The sequence below is a fragment of the Budorcas taxicolor genome, chromosome 11 (genome assembly GCF_023091745.1).
Source record: "Budorcas taxicolor isolate Tak-1 chromosome 11, Takin1.1, whole genome shotgun sequence".
Classification (NCBI taxonomy): Eukaryota; Metazoa; Chordata; class Mammalia; order Artiodactyla; family Bovidae; genus Budorcas; species Budorcas taxicolor.
The window spans coordinates 67,095,352-67,109,336 of NC_068920.1; the positions used below are offsets into that span (position 1 = coordinate 67,095,352).

Sequence of the window (13,985 nt, forward strand, 5' to 3'; positions counted from 1 at the left end):
AGACACAAGGCAGCCACACACAGAGAAGAGCTGTTGGTACCATTGTTTACTCAGTGGGCATGTCCTTTGGTCAACATACATTTTCCTGGATTTCATGTATAAAGCTACTAAAGGAGCATGGATTCTTCCAGATAAATCCAGATATATTTGATCTTTTGGGACTTCAAATTATGGCATGAATATGACATCTACTAGATTTCATACCTACATTGCTGTGTTTAGAATTGAGACCTCTTTTTAAAAATAAATGTATGTATGTATTTATTGTTATTTTTGACCACTCTGGGTCTTCCTTGCTGTGTGTGGGCTTTTCTCTAGCTGTGGAGATCAGGGGCTACTCTCCAGGGGTGAGGCTTCTCACTGCACCGGCTTCTCTTGTGGAGCACTGGCTCAAGTGCATGCAGGCTTCAGTACTTGTGGTGCCTGGACTTAGTTGCTCCATGGCCTGTGAGATCTTCCAGGACTAGGGATCAAACCCATGTCCCCTGCATTAGCAGGCAGATTCTTAACCACTGAACCACCAGGGAAGTCCTGAAAATTCTTTTTACATTATTAGAGCCTCTGGGTTGTTTTTGTTTTTGTTTTTTTTCCAAAAGATTAAGAGAAATCTGAACCTTTTATTCAAATACATTTACGTCCCTGTTTTCCCAGTTTGATCTTAATGGCCATGAAATTACCAGTGACGTTTTCTTTAAGGTGATCAAGACTTCCTTTATGTCTTCTTCCAGTGCCAAGAGTCTTTTAGTTTATAATTTTACTTTTTTGACTTAGAGATTACTAACATTCAGTTTTTCTATGGCTTTTTATCTTTTCTGTGCTTGTGATATGATCATTTCAGGGGTGATTTTGCTAATGAAGTAGCAGGTAGGAAAATGCATGCATCACCTTGGTTGGGTCAGTAATTCTTCCTTATAATTTTATAGCTACAGCTTCTCAGTGTGGATTAATATGAGGCAGTGCCTCTGGGACCCCTGCATTATATACCCAACCAGCAACCCAAATGGGCTTTAACTCAATCTGATCCTTCCCAAAATGGCTAATTATAAACGGGGGAGAATGCCAGTTAGATCTCCTATCTCAGGTTTAACGTTATCATTTCCTTTACCCGTGGTTTCTCCCTCTTTGGTCAGTTTATTAGGAACACAGGAAGTGGAACTGTTTGATTAGCTGTAGTTTCTGTTTAGCAATAGATTCCTCCCACCATAATAAAGGAATGTGTGCAGATGCAGATTGTGGGAACACGTGGGTGTATCTACATCAGAATGAATTTTGTTTGAAGGACATTTAAATAGTTAGGTTGAAATAGCTTGATAATATTGTTTAAATCACTGAGGGTGGTAACAATATCAATACTGTTGATATTTTCAGCTCTGAGATATAGAAACTGATTTCACTAGAAAGGGTATTAGTCCGTTGGCAGATGGCATTGCTAAGTAAATGCTGGCGTCCTGTGATTTTTCAGGATTCAAATGCTTGAAACCCTTTTACCGGTTGTACATTACTTACAAAATGTCTTTGCTGTTTATTGGCAATGACACTACTGTTTGGGGCGGGGGGAAAGAACTTAAAAAGTGGCCTGTATTGAAAGCAGTAACTACTCATCTTTACGATCAATTATCCTAAGACCTTTAGAAGCATGTAATAAAGAATCCACCTGCCCATGGAAGGGGTGCAGGTTTGATTCCTGAGTTGAGAAGATCCCCTGGAGAAGGAAATGACAACCCACTCCAATATTCTTGCCTGGGAAATCCCATGGACAGAGGAGCCTGGCGGGCTGCAGTCTATGACGCCTCAGAGAGTTGGACACAACTGAGCATGCACGCACACGTGGAAAATAGTAAATTAGCACACGTGTGCATTTCAAAAAACTGCACCTAGAAAAGAGAAAAAAATCACAACTCCTTAAGGGTTTATACCAAGATGTCAGGGGAGGTGACAGTATTATAAGATAGGATTAATTTTCCTTAGTTCTCTCTTTTTTTTGTTCATATGTTCTACAGTGAGCATATATTATTCATACAGTAAGTTTTTAGGAATTACAACCACTAGACCCAAGTGATTGAAATTGAATATGTATGTCACATGAGAATTCTGCACATAGCGATGTCATGACTGAGAACCTCTGAGGACAATTGTGCATTGTTGGCTAACCTGGCCCTGACTTGGCTTTTGAGCCCTTTCAGGAGGGGTTGGGGGGTGGAGGTGCTCATGGTCATGGAGGCCAGAAGTCAACTGCTTCTAGAATCTCAGAGGGTCCAGTGTCTCCAAGCTGGGCTGGTTTTCCTGGTGGAGGTGGAGATAGTTTAACTCTCTTTGTAAAATATGATTTTAGTTTCTTCCCATTATTCTTTAACCTGAGATAAAATCCCTAAAGAGAGAATTCCAAGATAAATGTACTCAAAGTTTTAATACTGGATAGGCTGTTGTTGTTTAGTTGCTAAGTCACGTCCAACTCCTTGCAACCTGGGGCCTGTCAGGCTCCTTTTTTCATGGAATTACCCAGGCAAGAATACTGGAGTGGGTTGCCATTCCCTTCTCTAGAGGATCTTCCCAACCCAGTGTTCGAACCTGCGTCTTCCGCACTGGCCGGCAGAGTCTTTACCACTGAGCTACCTGGGAAGCATTAATTAGTGCTATTCCAAATGTGACTACCTGGCGTTATCTGTGAGCCTTCAAGGAATAAGCTTATTTGTGCTGACTCTAACAGTGAATGATTTGATTTACATTTTGTGGTATCCTTTCTAAGAATGTATTTTCTAATCATTGATTTTTATTTTTTTAATAAACATATCTGTTCATAATGGATATGGAGGAAAAAATAACTGGTTTGTCACCACTTTTTAAAAATACATTAGAAATGGAGGGACAACTACAAAATTCTCAGACTTGATTAAACTTCTGAAATGTTCAGGGAGAGACAAAAAGGAGGAAAAACTAATTACTCATAATGTTCTGTTTCTATGCTGTATGGTAGATGTGCGCATGCTTTATTATTATATTATTCTTTATACCTTACATATAGTAGAAATTTTTTATGGGCAAAAATATTTTGTAAGATTTTAAAATAGGAAATTTATATTGTTAATGTAAATAAGTGGTTTGATATGCTGGTAGTAATTTTTCCTAATGTACATTGAAATAAAAACAAACCTATTAAATTTTAAAAGTTATATATATATATGAGTTAGAATAATTCTCACATAAAAGTTATAGACAAAGAAACCATGTGTTCAAAATGCAAGTCAAGACACATGTGCCAATATTTTCTACGAATTTCCTAAAACAATAGGAAAGTTTATGGAAAAACAGGGGTTCTGGGTATTGGAACTCCTAAAAGTAAATTGATAGTTTTGTGGTTGTCTTGCCAAGATGAAAGAATAATGCTTACCTTCCCTCCAATGATGTCTCCAGGGCCCAGAGGACAAAAGAAACCAAAAGACTTTCCCCTGAAGACGTGGAGTCCATGAGGGACATTCTGACACGCAACATGTACCAAGTTCGACAAAGGGTGTGTATATAAGACTTGTCCCTACTGCTGTTCTAGGAACCGGTCCTCCAGATATCAGTTCTTGTTCAGGTAACCCTCTCCCAAAGCAGCCTTCCTGCTGAGCAACTTCTCTCTGCTTAGTTTGGAAAACAGAAAGTTAATTGTTATGTTTCTGCAGCAAAATTGGCCCCCATGGTAGAAAGAGAAATGCAGATCCAGTTGCTGGCCTTAGGGGTCAGGCTGCCCCAACCTGCAGACCTGACTTTCCAGGATCAGCAGGGCTCCCTCCCTGTTTAGAGACAGACCGATGATGAAGCTTGTCCACCAGGGAAGAAATATGGCCCCAGGATGCCAGTGGTGATGGAGCTGTCTCAGCATGATTGGTTGTAATAGAGCTTAGAAAACTGGAATGGTTTAGATTAGAATTTCAAAACCACAGTGCTGAAAGCCTGAGGGAAAAAAAGGGAGACATGTCAGGGACGTCCCTCGCAGTGGTTAAGACACCAAGTTTCTAAGGCATGGGTTCAATATCTGGTCTGGGAACTAAGATCCACATGCCACTTGGCCAATATACATATATATATATATATTCCCCCCCCCCCCCCCACAATGAAGAGACCTATCAAGCATACTATTTATCAGTTTTAGAAAAGGTGTAGAGGCTATTCAGGTGAGTTCTTTTGAAATTTTGACTTAATCAAATGACATTTATACTAATGTCTTCTAATTAGGAGCTATTTAAGGTTGAGGATTCAGTGGAACATCCCAATTGTTGAGTAGGGTTATAAGTGAGTTTACTGCTAAGGCCTTGGTTTTGTGACTATGTCATGGGATTCCCCCAAAATCATTTAGTCACAGTTCCTCATTTTTAAGTAGAAGATGCTGAGGTCAGAAGAGTTGTTTTGGTTTTTGTTTCTGTTATCATCATGTCTGACTCTTTGTGACCCCATGGACTCTAGCCTACCAGGCTCCTCTGTCCATGGGATTTTCCAGGCAAGAATACTGGAGTGGGTTGCCATTTTCCTCTCCAGGGGGTCTTCCCAACCCAGGGCTCAAACCCGAGTCTTCTGCACTGGCTGGTGGGTTCTTTACCACTGAGCCACGTGGAAAGCCCTAGGAGAGTTCTCTCACTTCTTTAAGGTCACAAAACAAATTTGAGTTAAGAACCCAGGTCTTCCAACTGCCTAGCCACAGCTCTTTCCATGACTTCAGAATTACATGATCTGGGGTAGGTGAATGTTTTCTGGCTGCTGTTTTGAGAAGGTCAGTGATCAAGGGGAATGTGTCAGCAAAAGGCCCTGCACCTGCTGGAGGAACACAGGTCAGCAGCAAATAACACGCGTCAAGTAAACCCAGCAGCTTTCAAATCTTTCCAAGTGAAACCATTTCAGCAAGACTATCACTTTCTGCCTTAGATAAGTAGGTAAGAACTTCCTGATTGAAAGAACACCAGCCTGCAAAGGGGTCACAGCCCCAAGGGTGCCTGGTACTGAGACTCTCCCCATGGAGGTGGAGAGTGAGGTTAGGGAAAGTCCTCAGTTGGTAAAGAATCCGCCTGCAATGAAGGAGAGCCCAGTTTGATTCCTGGGTCAGGAAGATCTGCTGGAGAAGGGATAGGCTACCCACTCCAGTATTCTTGGGCTTCTCTTGTGGCTCAGCTGGTAAAGAATCTGCCTGCAATGCAGGAGACCTGGGCTTGATCCCTGGGTTGGGAAGATCCGCTGAAGCAGGGGAAAGGCTACCCATTCCAGTATTCTGGCCTAGAGAATTCCATGGACTGTATAGTCCATGGGGTCGCAAAGAGTCAGGCACGACTGAGCGACTTTCACTCACTCACTGGGAAATGAGAGAGATACTGGAACTCCAGCCCACCGTAAACGAGGCTGCCTGTGCATCCTCTCTTCTCTTATCACGTTCCTAGAGAGTCATGTTTCTTCTATCAGCACCTGTTCAGCCTGCCCCCAGGCTTCTCCCGTCTAAGCTTTGCAGGATCTCCCTTCCTTGCTGCCCGAAATGAGCGGATAGGTGATAGCGAGTCCTGTGGGGAGAACATACGTGGTAAACCAAGGAGCTCTACCGGAGACGATTTTTGCTTCCACTTTTGTTCCATGAGAGAATGAGACTCACCTGTCCTGCCCTTTCTGTCTTTCCTGTCTCATCCCATCTTCTTCTTTTTTTTAAAATTTCATAATATATTTTATTTAACCCATGTTATGAGCTAATGGTAAAAGAACCTGCCTGCCAATGCAGGAGACATAAGAGACACGGGTTCTATCCCTGAATTGGAAAGACGCCCTGGAGGAGGGCATGGCGACCCACTCTAGTGTTTTTGCCTGGAGAATCACATGAACAGAGGAACCTGGAAAGCTACAGTCCATGGGGTCACAAAGAGTCAGACATGACTAAAGTGAATTAGCATGCACGCATGGGCACACATCAAAAATATTTCAATGTGTCATAAAAATAATAATTACCAATAAGATATTTTATATTCTTTTGACAAAATTAATGTCTTCACAATCAGTAAGTAGCTAATACAGTACATTGCAGTTGGAATTAGCCACACTTTTTCCCTAAAGTCTCCTTTATTTTTTTCTTATTTTTAAAAAATATTTGTTGTTTATTTGTGTCATTGATTAATGATGTGTTAGTTTTAGGTGTACAGCACGGTGATTCAGTTACACATCTCTATGTGTCCATTCTTTTTCAGATTCTTTTCCCATTTAGCTTTTTACAGAACACTGAGCAGAGTTCCAAGAGCTATACAGGAGGTCCTGGTTGGCTATCATCTTGTGTTGACATAGGTCATGTGACTCCTCCCTCCACCACGGTTCTCTTGTTCTCGTGAAGGAAAATTCCAGGATGCAGTTCAGGACAACTGTCTGTCTGCTTCATTGCTAGTGGAAGACCATTAGCAACACTGAGCATCCTACAGTGCTGAGGATGGTCACAAAGGTGGCATCCACAGTTGGGCATCTGTACCTCCGGGAGGACCGCTCTGAGAGTCACAGGATGGCAGCACAGTGGGGGCCACTGCCCCTGTGAGCCAGAGGCACGGGCTCCAACCGCAGCTCCATCCTGGTGGGCTGGCCCAGATCTCAGACCTTTCCTCCAGAGCTGCAGATGGCATCTCTGTAATTGAAGCAAAGGCTCAGAAGGCGTGGGTGTCACCTTCTCCTTCTACTAAGCATTTTTAAAAATATTTATTTATTTGGATGCACCAGATCTTAGTTGTGGCACACGGGATCTTCCATCTTCATCACTTCCATCTTGCAAGATATTTAGTTGCAGCAAGTGGACTCTTAGTTGCCTCATGTGATATCTGGTTGCCTGACCAGGGATGGAACCCGGGTCCCCTGCATCGGCAGCCTGGAGTCTTAGCTTCTGCACCACCAGGGAGTCTCTCTACTAGTTTTTGTGCGTGACTTTCCTGTGGTCTCCAGAGGCTGGAAGCCATGCAGAGATGTCAGTACATGTTTGATGCCCCTTTCTTTCTGCAGACCTTGTCCTACAACAAATACAACCTCCAACCCCAGACGAGCGAGAAGCAGGCGAAGGAGATTCTGATCCGCCGTCGGAACACCTTCAGGGAGAGCATGAAGAAAGGGCACAGCCTGCCCTGGGGGAAGCCGGTAAGGGGCGACGCCAACTCACCCCGAGCTGGGCCAGTCCCCGACTGGGGCCTCCTCAGGTGACTCCTATCACTGTTTAAACAAACAACCATTCCCTTGGCGCCAGAGTAAGACGAAGCAAAGAGGGTACGGGACAGCAGACACCCCCTTCTCTGAGCCCATGGCTTTTGGGGCCCAAGCTCCAACCCACACTAACGTGAGGCTAACGGTCCATTGTCTGTTTTTAATCAGGTTCCTAGGGGGCCTTTGGGGCCCAAACTGTCCCCGGGGTTGTTTTTGTTCGGTCAGTCAGTTGTGTCCAACTTTTTGCGACCCTGTGAACTGTAGCCCACCAGGCTCCTCTGTCCATGGATTTCCCAGGGAAGAATACTGGAGTGGGTTACCATTTCCTTCTCCAGGAGATATTCCTGACTTAGAAATCAAACCCAGGCCTCCTGCATTGACAGGTGGATTCTTTACCACGAGCCACCTGGAAGTCCATGGGGTACGTGGCAGCAAACTGCGCCTGCTCAGGCTGGGCCAGTGACTGGAACATACTCCCTGCACTGTGAGGCTAGACGAGTGGCCAGAGACGGGACTCCAGGGGCCCCTCCATGGACGGGGGGCTCAAGGATCAAGGAAGCCTGCTTCTCTACCAGGAAGGTACAGAGAGGAATCTGTTCTTGCCAAGATTGGACCTTATCTTCATGGCGCCAGCTGTGCGTCTCACCTGCTCCTTTTGAGGCCATATCTTGGGCTTCCTAGGTGGTTCATCGGTAAAGAATTTGCCTGCAATGCAAAAGACACAGGAGATGCGGGTTCGATCTCTGGATCAAGAAGACCCCCTGGAGGAGGGCATGGCAACCCACTCCAGTGTTCTTGCCTGAGAAATCCCACAGACAGAGGAGCCTGGCGGGCTATAGTCCATGGAGTTGCAAAGAGTTGGACACAGCTGAGCACACACCAGGCAATCTTATAAGGAGACGCTGGATGGACGTTGAGTCTGGAGTAGCTCCTAATCTCTACCCTGATCCCAGTGGGCCACTGGAGGAACTTGGAGGGGTTTATCATGGTCTGTTTCATCAGGAGAGGAAAGGGAGAAATATTGAAGGTGGAAGCATTGTTTTCCTTAAAGTAACTGAAAGACAGTGATGCAAACAGGCTGCGCCGTTGTGACTCTGTATCGTTCTCCTCGTTTGCCATGTGATGCCCTCAGTTACAGGGGCTAACTCGTCTTTTTATTTCTCCTGTTGCCCTCAGGCTGGAACCAAGAACATCCGCTACCTCTCCTTCCCCTATAGCAGCCCTCTGCCAGCAGGCAGAGACATGAAGGTGGCTGAATTCACAGGTAACTTGCATACAGGGCTGCCTCTCTTTATTTTCAGGCGTGTAGGTCAAAAGGCAAAATCAAGAATATTACGTAAGTACACACATGACAAGCAAAAGAGAACACAGTTGTTGTTATTGTCCAGTTGCTAAGTCATGACTCTTTGCCACCCCATGGACTGCAGCACCCCAGGCTTCCCTGTCTTCACCATCTCCAGGAGTTTGCTCAAACTCATGTCCATTGAATCAGTGCTGCTATCTAACCATCTCACCCTCTGTCTTCCCCTTCTCCTTCTGTCCTCAATCTTTCCCAGCATCAGGGTCTTTTCCAATGGGTTGGCTGTTCTCATCAGGTTGCCAAAGTATCAAAGCTTCAGTGTCAGCATTAGTCTTTCCAATGGATATTCAGAGTTAATTTCCTTTAGGTTTGACTGGCTTATCTCCTTTCAGTCTAAGGGACTCTCAAGAGTTTTCTCCAGTACCACAGTTCAAAGCATCATTCTCCAGCACTCAGCCTTCTTTATGGTCCAACTCTCATATCCATACATGACTACTGGAAAAACATAGCCTTATTAATTGAATTAATAACTTTATTGATAAACAGTGAAATTTATGTAATTTTTATTTATTGAGAAATATTATTAAAAATTTTTTTCAGCCATTTAGAAATGTAACAATCAATCTTAGCTCAGGAGCCGTACCAAAAGATACAGCAGGGTGATATACCTGGGGGTCATCAATTGCTGACCCTTGACTTAGAGAAACATAAAATGGGCAGTTTTTTGAAGTGATAGGATTCACCTATGGTTTATAAATTAGAAGAATTCTCCAAAGTTGGCTAAATTTTACTAAAATACTTTCACCAAATTTACTGATTGGATGTTTCCCATTTAATATCTAATGCATGCTCAGTCGTGTCCGACTCTTTGTGACCCTCTGGGCCACCAGGCTCCTCTGTCCATGGGATTCTCCAGGGAAGAGTACTGGAGTGGGTTGCCAGGACCTCCTCCAGGGGATCTTCCCAACCCAGGGATCGAACCAGCATCTCGTGCACCTCTTGCATTGCGGGTGGATTCTTTACCACTGGGCCACCGAGAAAGCCCGTAATTTCTAATACTTAAATAGAATTTTAGAATTATTGAAACTGCCTATTGTGCTCATAAAAGCTGTTATTTTTAAATGTATATAAATTGATTTCCTATTAGCATAAAGTGACGTATGATATGCCATGTTCTCTGTTTCAATATTACAAAATTTTTAAGACTAAAATTCACATTGGAAATTTAAATAAACTAAACACATAGGATTTGAGAATTAAACGTTTGAAGAATGAATATAATTATTCCTTACAATGAAACTTTTTCTGATATAAAAGCATGTTTGATATAAAATCAAAATCAACCAATAGAGAAAAGCAAAAAAAAAGAAGGTTGAAAGCACTTGAAACCTTAACACCCAGAGATATTCACTGTAGAGTATCTTGGTAAGCATCCTCTATAATTCTACCTACATCATTCTGATCCCTATCCTACCAGAACCTGCTTTTTTTTTTTTTAATTTTTTCCCCTGTCGTTGGAAGGACCTACTTGGCTCCTCGGGGCTGGGGCCCGGGGCGGTGGAGGCCCGAAGGCCAAGGGCATGTGAGGTGGCGGCGGTGGGCAGAGGTCCTCAGAACCTGCTTTTTTTAAAAAAAAATCACACATAGCACTACATGATACATTGTCACAGTATAGTCATTGTTTGGGAATTTTTATAAATTGTCCAGTTCACTCAGCCCTATGTTGTGGAAACATTTTGATGTCAATAGATAGGAACCTAATAATCATATTAATGGCTTCAGTTCAGTTCAGTTCAGTCGCTCAGTCGTGTCCGACTCTTTGCGACCCCATGAACTGCAGCACGCCAGGCCTCCCTGTCCATCACCAACTCCTGGAGTTCACTCAGACTCACGTCCATCGAGTCAGTGATGCCATCCAGCCATCTCATCCTCTGTTGTCCCCTTCTCCTCCTGCCCCCAATCCCTCCCAGCATCAGAGTCTTTTCCAATGAGTCAACTCTTCGCATGAGGTGGCCAAAGTACTGGAGTTTCAGCTTCAGCATCATTCCCTCCAAAGAAATCCCAGGGCTGATCTCCTTCAGAATGGACTGGTTGGATCTCCTTGTAGTCCAAGGGACTCTCAAGAGTCTTCTCCAACTGACAGTCAATTATATGAGAGCCCATGGTCTTCCCAGATGGCACCGTGCTAGGGAATCTACCTGCCAGTGCAAGAGATGCAGTTTGGATCCTTGGATTAGGAAGATCCCCTGGAGGAGGAAGTGAAGACCCACTCCAGTATTCTTGCCTGGGAAATCCCATGGACTGAGGAGCCTGGTGGGCTTGTGGGTCACAAATACTCAGATAGGACTAAGCAACTGAGCATGCCCAAAGAGAGTTTTGGATTCTTAATTCTGTTTCATTGGTCTAGTCATCTATTCCCAGGTCACACTCTTGTAAGTAGTATTATTTTATGATAAAAAGAGCTATCACACAAAATCAAACAAACAAAACAAAATAACACCAGCTATAGGGTATATAGTAGTTTAATTTTTAAAACTCTTCTGGGTATAAACAGCCGGTGCTGTTAGGTTTCTTGAGTGATAGACAGCCTGACAGTCTTGTCATTTCTTGAGATGAATGTCAATATCACAAGCTATGGTAGCAGCTTCAACTACAAAAAATGTACAAATCTTTAATAGTCTTATAAATAAAATAACAGCAGAATATTAAAGGCTTACTATACCTTACAAAAAAGGATTTATCCCAGAGGTGGGGTTTGTTTAACATTTGGAAATGCATATGTATTATTTACCAGGTAAATTGGTCTAACGGCCCTTTCAATAGATGCCATAAAAGACTTTTCATATATGCTCTCAGTATAAATGGCAAAGTCATAGGAAAATATATATAGGACTTACATGAAGAAAGCATAAAGCTCTACTTTTCCATGCTTCATTACCTCTTTGTAAAGAGGAGAATGTTGGTACCCCTCACAGAGAAAAGTGTTGCCCTGAGTGAAGCCATTTAGCATCGATAAAACCCTTAGACCAATGCCTCCAACCAAGTAAGTGTGCAAGAAATTCCATGCTTGTGCTCAGTCGTGTCTGACTCTTTGCGACCCAATGAACTGTAACCTGCCAGGCCTCTCTGTCTATGGGATTCTCCAGGCAAGAATACTGGAGTGGGTTGCTGTTTCCTGCTCCAGGGGATCTTCCTGATCCAGGGACTGAGCCTGAGTCCCCTGCATCTCCTGTTAGCAGTTAGATTCTTCACAACTGAGCCACCTGGGAAGCAAGAAATATTAGCCATTATGACTGTTACTACTGAGGGACCTCAAAGAAGTCTTGACTTGGGTAGATAGGGGTATTCTTCAAAGGAAGATGATGCTTTAAAATGTCAGTTCGATGTGAATTAATCTAGACATTAAATGAAATCTTAGTCCCAGTGAATTTGTTTTCCTTCAAATGTGCTCAATTGGTTCTAAATTTCATGGGTTCTTTTTTGCTGCTGTTGTTAGTTGCCCAGTTGTGTCCACCTCTTTGTGACCCTATGAACAGTAGCTCACTGAGCTCCTCTGTCCATGGAGTTTCCCAGGCAAGAATCCTGGAGTGGGTTGCCATGCCCTCCTCCATCTTTCTAACCCAGGGATTGAACCAGGTCTCCTGCACTGACAGACAGATTCTTTACTATCTGAGCCACCAGAGAAGCGCCTCTAAATTTTGTTAGGTGAGCAAAAAGAGTGGGTAACCCAGAAATCTGAGAAGGGAAAGTAGTGAAGTGGGACTTAATTTTATCAGAGAATTGTAATCAAGTGTCAGATAATTGATGTTTGAGATACTGCTCCATCTGTATCTGGGCACAATTGTTTGCACTCACTTTCTTCCCAAATCTGAAGTCTTTATCCTGCAGGACAGGGTCAGCGCATGCCCACCAGGGCTCTAGGGGAGGGCGTGGAGGGAGGTGGGCATTCAGCAGATAGTGCCCTGATGTCCCCGCAGCTCACCGGGCTGTGACGTGGGGATCACTGTCCCTCCCTACTCAGCCCTTGTCCTCCTGGGTTAAGACACCACTTCCCTAGATGTGTGGGAACTTCTTGCTAGATTGAGGCCTACATACACTCTTCCAAGGCTCTTTTGCCTTTGGGGCCCACTTGGTGGTATAAATAGAGAAGTCCTGCCTGGACACCCCTCCTAAAGCCCAGGAAGACTGGGACAGGAGGAGCAAGCTCTATGGATGGACCGTGGCGATGGGTGCCCAGCCACGTGACTTTACCTGATGCCACAGGCGAGCGTAGGAGCTGAAACACCAGGAGAACTATGCCACCCTCTTAGTTCCTGCATCTGGATACAAAGTCCCCACTCTCGGATCTTAAGTCCTGTTCTTTCTTCCTTTCATCATACTGTCCCAGATCACGACGGCAGTGACTCAGAACTCCCTCCCATCACGTTCAACACACAGTCTCCAAAGGAGTCGATTCAGGAAAGACGATGGGCACCTGAAGTCATCCCGATGAGGAGCTTACACAGAGCAGGGACGCCACCACACTTTGGTTACCGAAGAAATGCGAGCCGAGAAGAGCACCTGGGCAGGGGCGGAAGGGCGACTTTGAGGCCCAAACCGCTGTTTCACGCAGTGGATGAGGAGTTTGAATCCGAGGAGAGTGAGGAGGAGGCCCCAGCATTTGGGTCCCTACTGTCATCGGAGCTCAGACCTGGCGGGGACTGCAACTTGTCCCACAGCCCTTTGCTCCAAAGGAAGTAGTATCGTGGTGTCACGTCCACGGGATTGTTTCTGGGTTTTTCCGGAGTCCACTGTCTTCTGATTATGTTGAAAGCAGGATGTTCAGAGGTCTGGAGAGAGTTATTGAGTTTGGGTTTTTGGAAGCTATTAGACAGCAAGACTGTATTCTATAAGACATGATTCTGTAAGACTCTATAAGGGAGATTTTTCACAGGACCAGGAACACACTTGCTGGTTCTGCCATATTCTCAGCTGTGCTTCATAGCTGAATTCTCTGCAGAGGACAGACATCCATCCCCACAGGAATTATTCACTAAGTGTGCGCTTAGTGTAATTACTGAGATACAAGCAGGACTGGGCAGCAATTCCCCTTGGCTCTATTCATGTCTGCGTGTGCTGTTTCTCAGTCGTGTCTGACTCTTTGTGACCCTTTGGGCTGTAGCCCGCCAGGCTCTTCTGTCCATGGGATTCTCCAGCCAAGAAGACTGCAGTGGGTTGTCATTTCCTTCACCAGGGCATCTTCCTGACCCAGGGATTGAACTCACAACTCCTGCACTGGCAGATGGATCCTTAACCACAGATCTGCCAGGAAAGCCCTTGTACAGCATTGGTGGTCCATAAGACATCTCAGAGCTGGAGGGACGCTGGAGAAGGTGGTATCAGACATTCTTATTTTCCAGGGGACAAAAGTGAGGCCTTGAGAAGCTGGCTGTGCCTCTTCAGCGCCTGCTTCCCTCGGAGGCCATGGGCTTCTCTCTAGGACAAACGTGGACGCCAGGGGCTG

The 13,985-nt window shown here is 44.5% G+C and overlaps 1 protein-coding gene across 1 annotated transcript in view; it reads left to right on the top strand.

Annotated features, from left to right (window-relative positions):
• Positions 1-13,222, top strand: part of SLC9A4 (solute carrier family 9 member A4) — a 51,893-nt gene extending 38,671 nt beyond the window's left edge. The window contains exons 9-12 of the mRNA XM_052649388.1: positions 3,412-3,508; positions 6,988-7,119; positions 8,359-8,446; positions 12,870-13,222. Coding sequence (XP_052505348.1) covers positions 3,412-3,508; positions 6,988-7,119; positions 8,359-8,446; positions 12,870-13,222 — 670 coding nt within the window. The remainder of the gene's footprint in view (positions 1-3,411; positions 3,509-6,987; positions 7,120-8,358; positions 8,447-12,869) is intronic.
• The last annotated feature ends 763 nt before the right edge of the window (positions 13,223-13,985 follow it).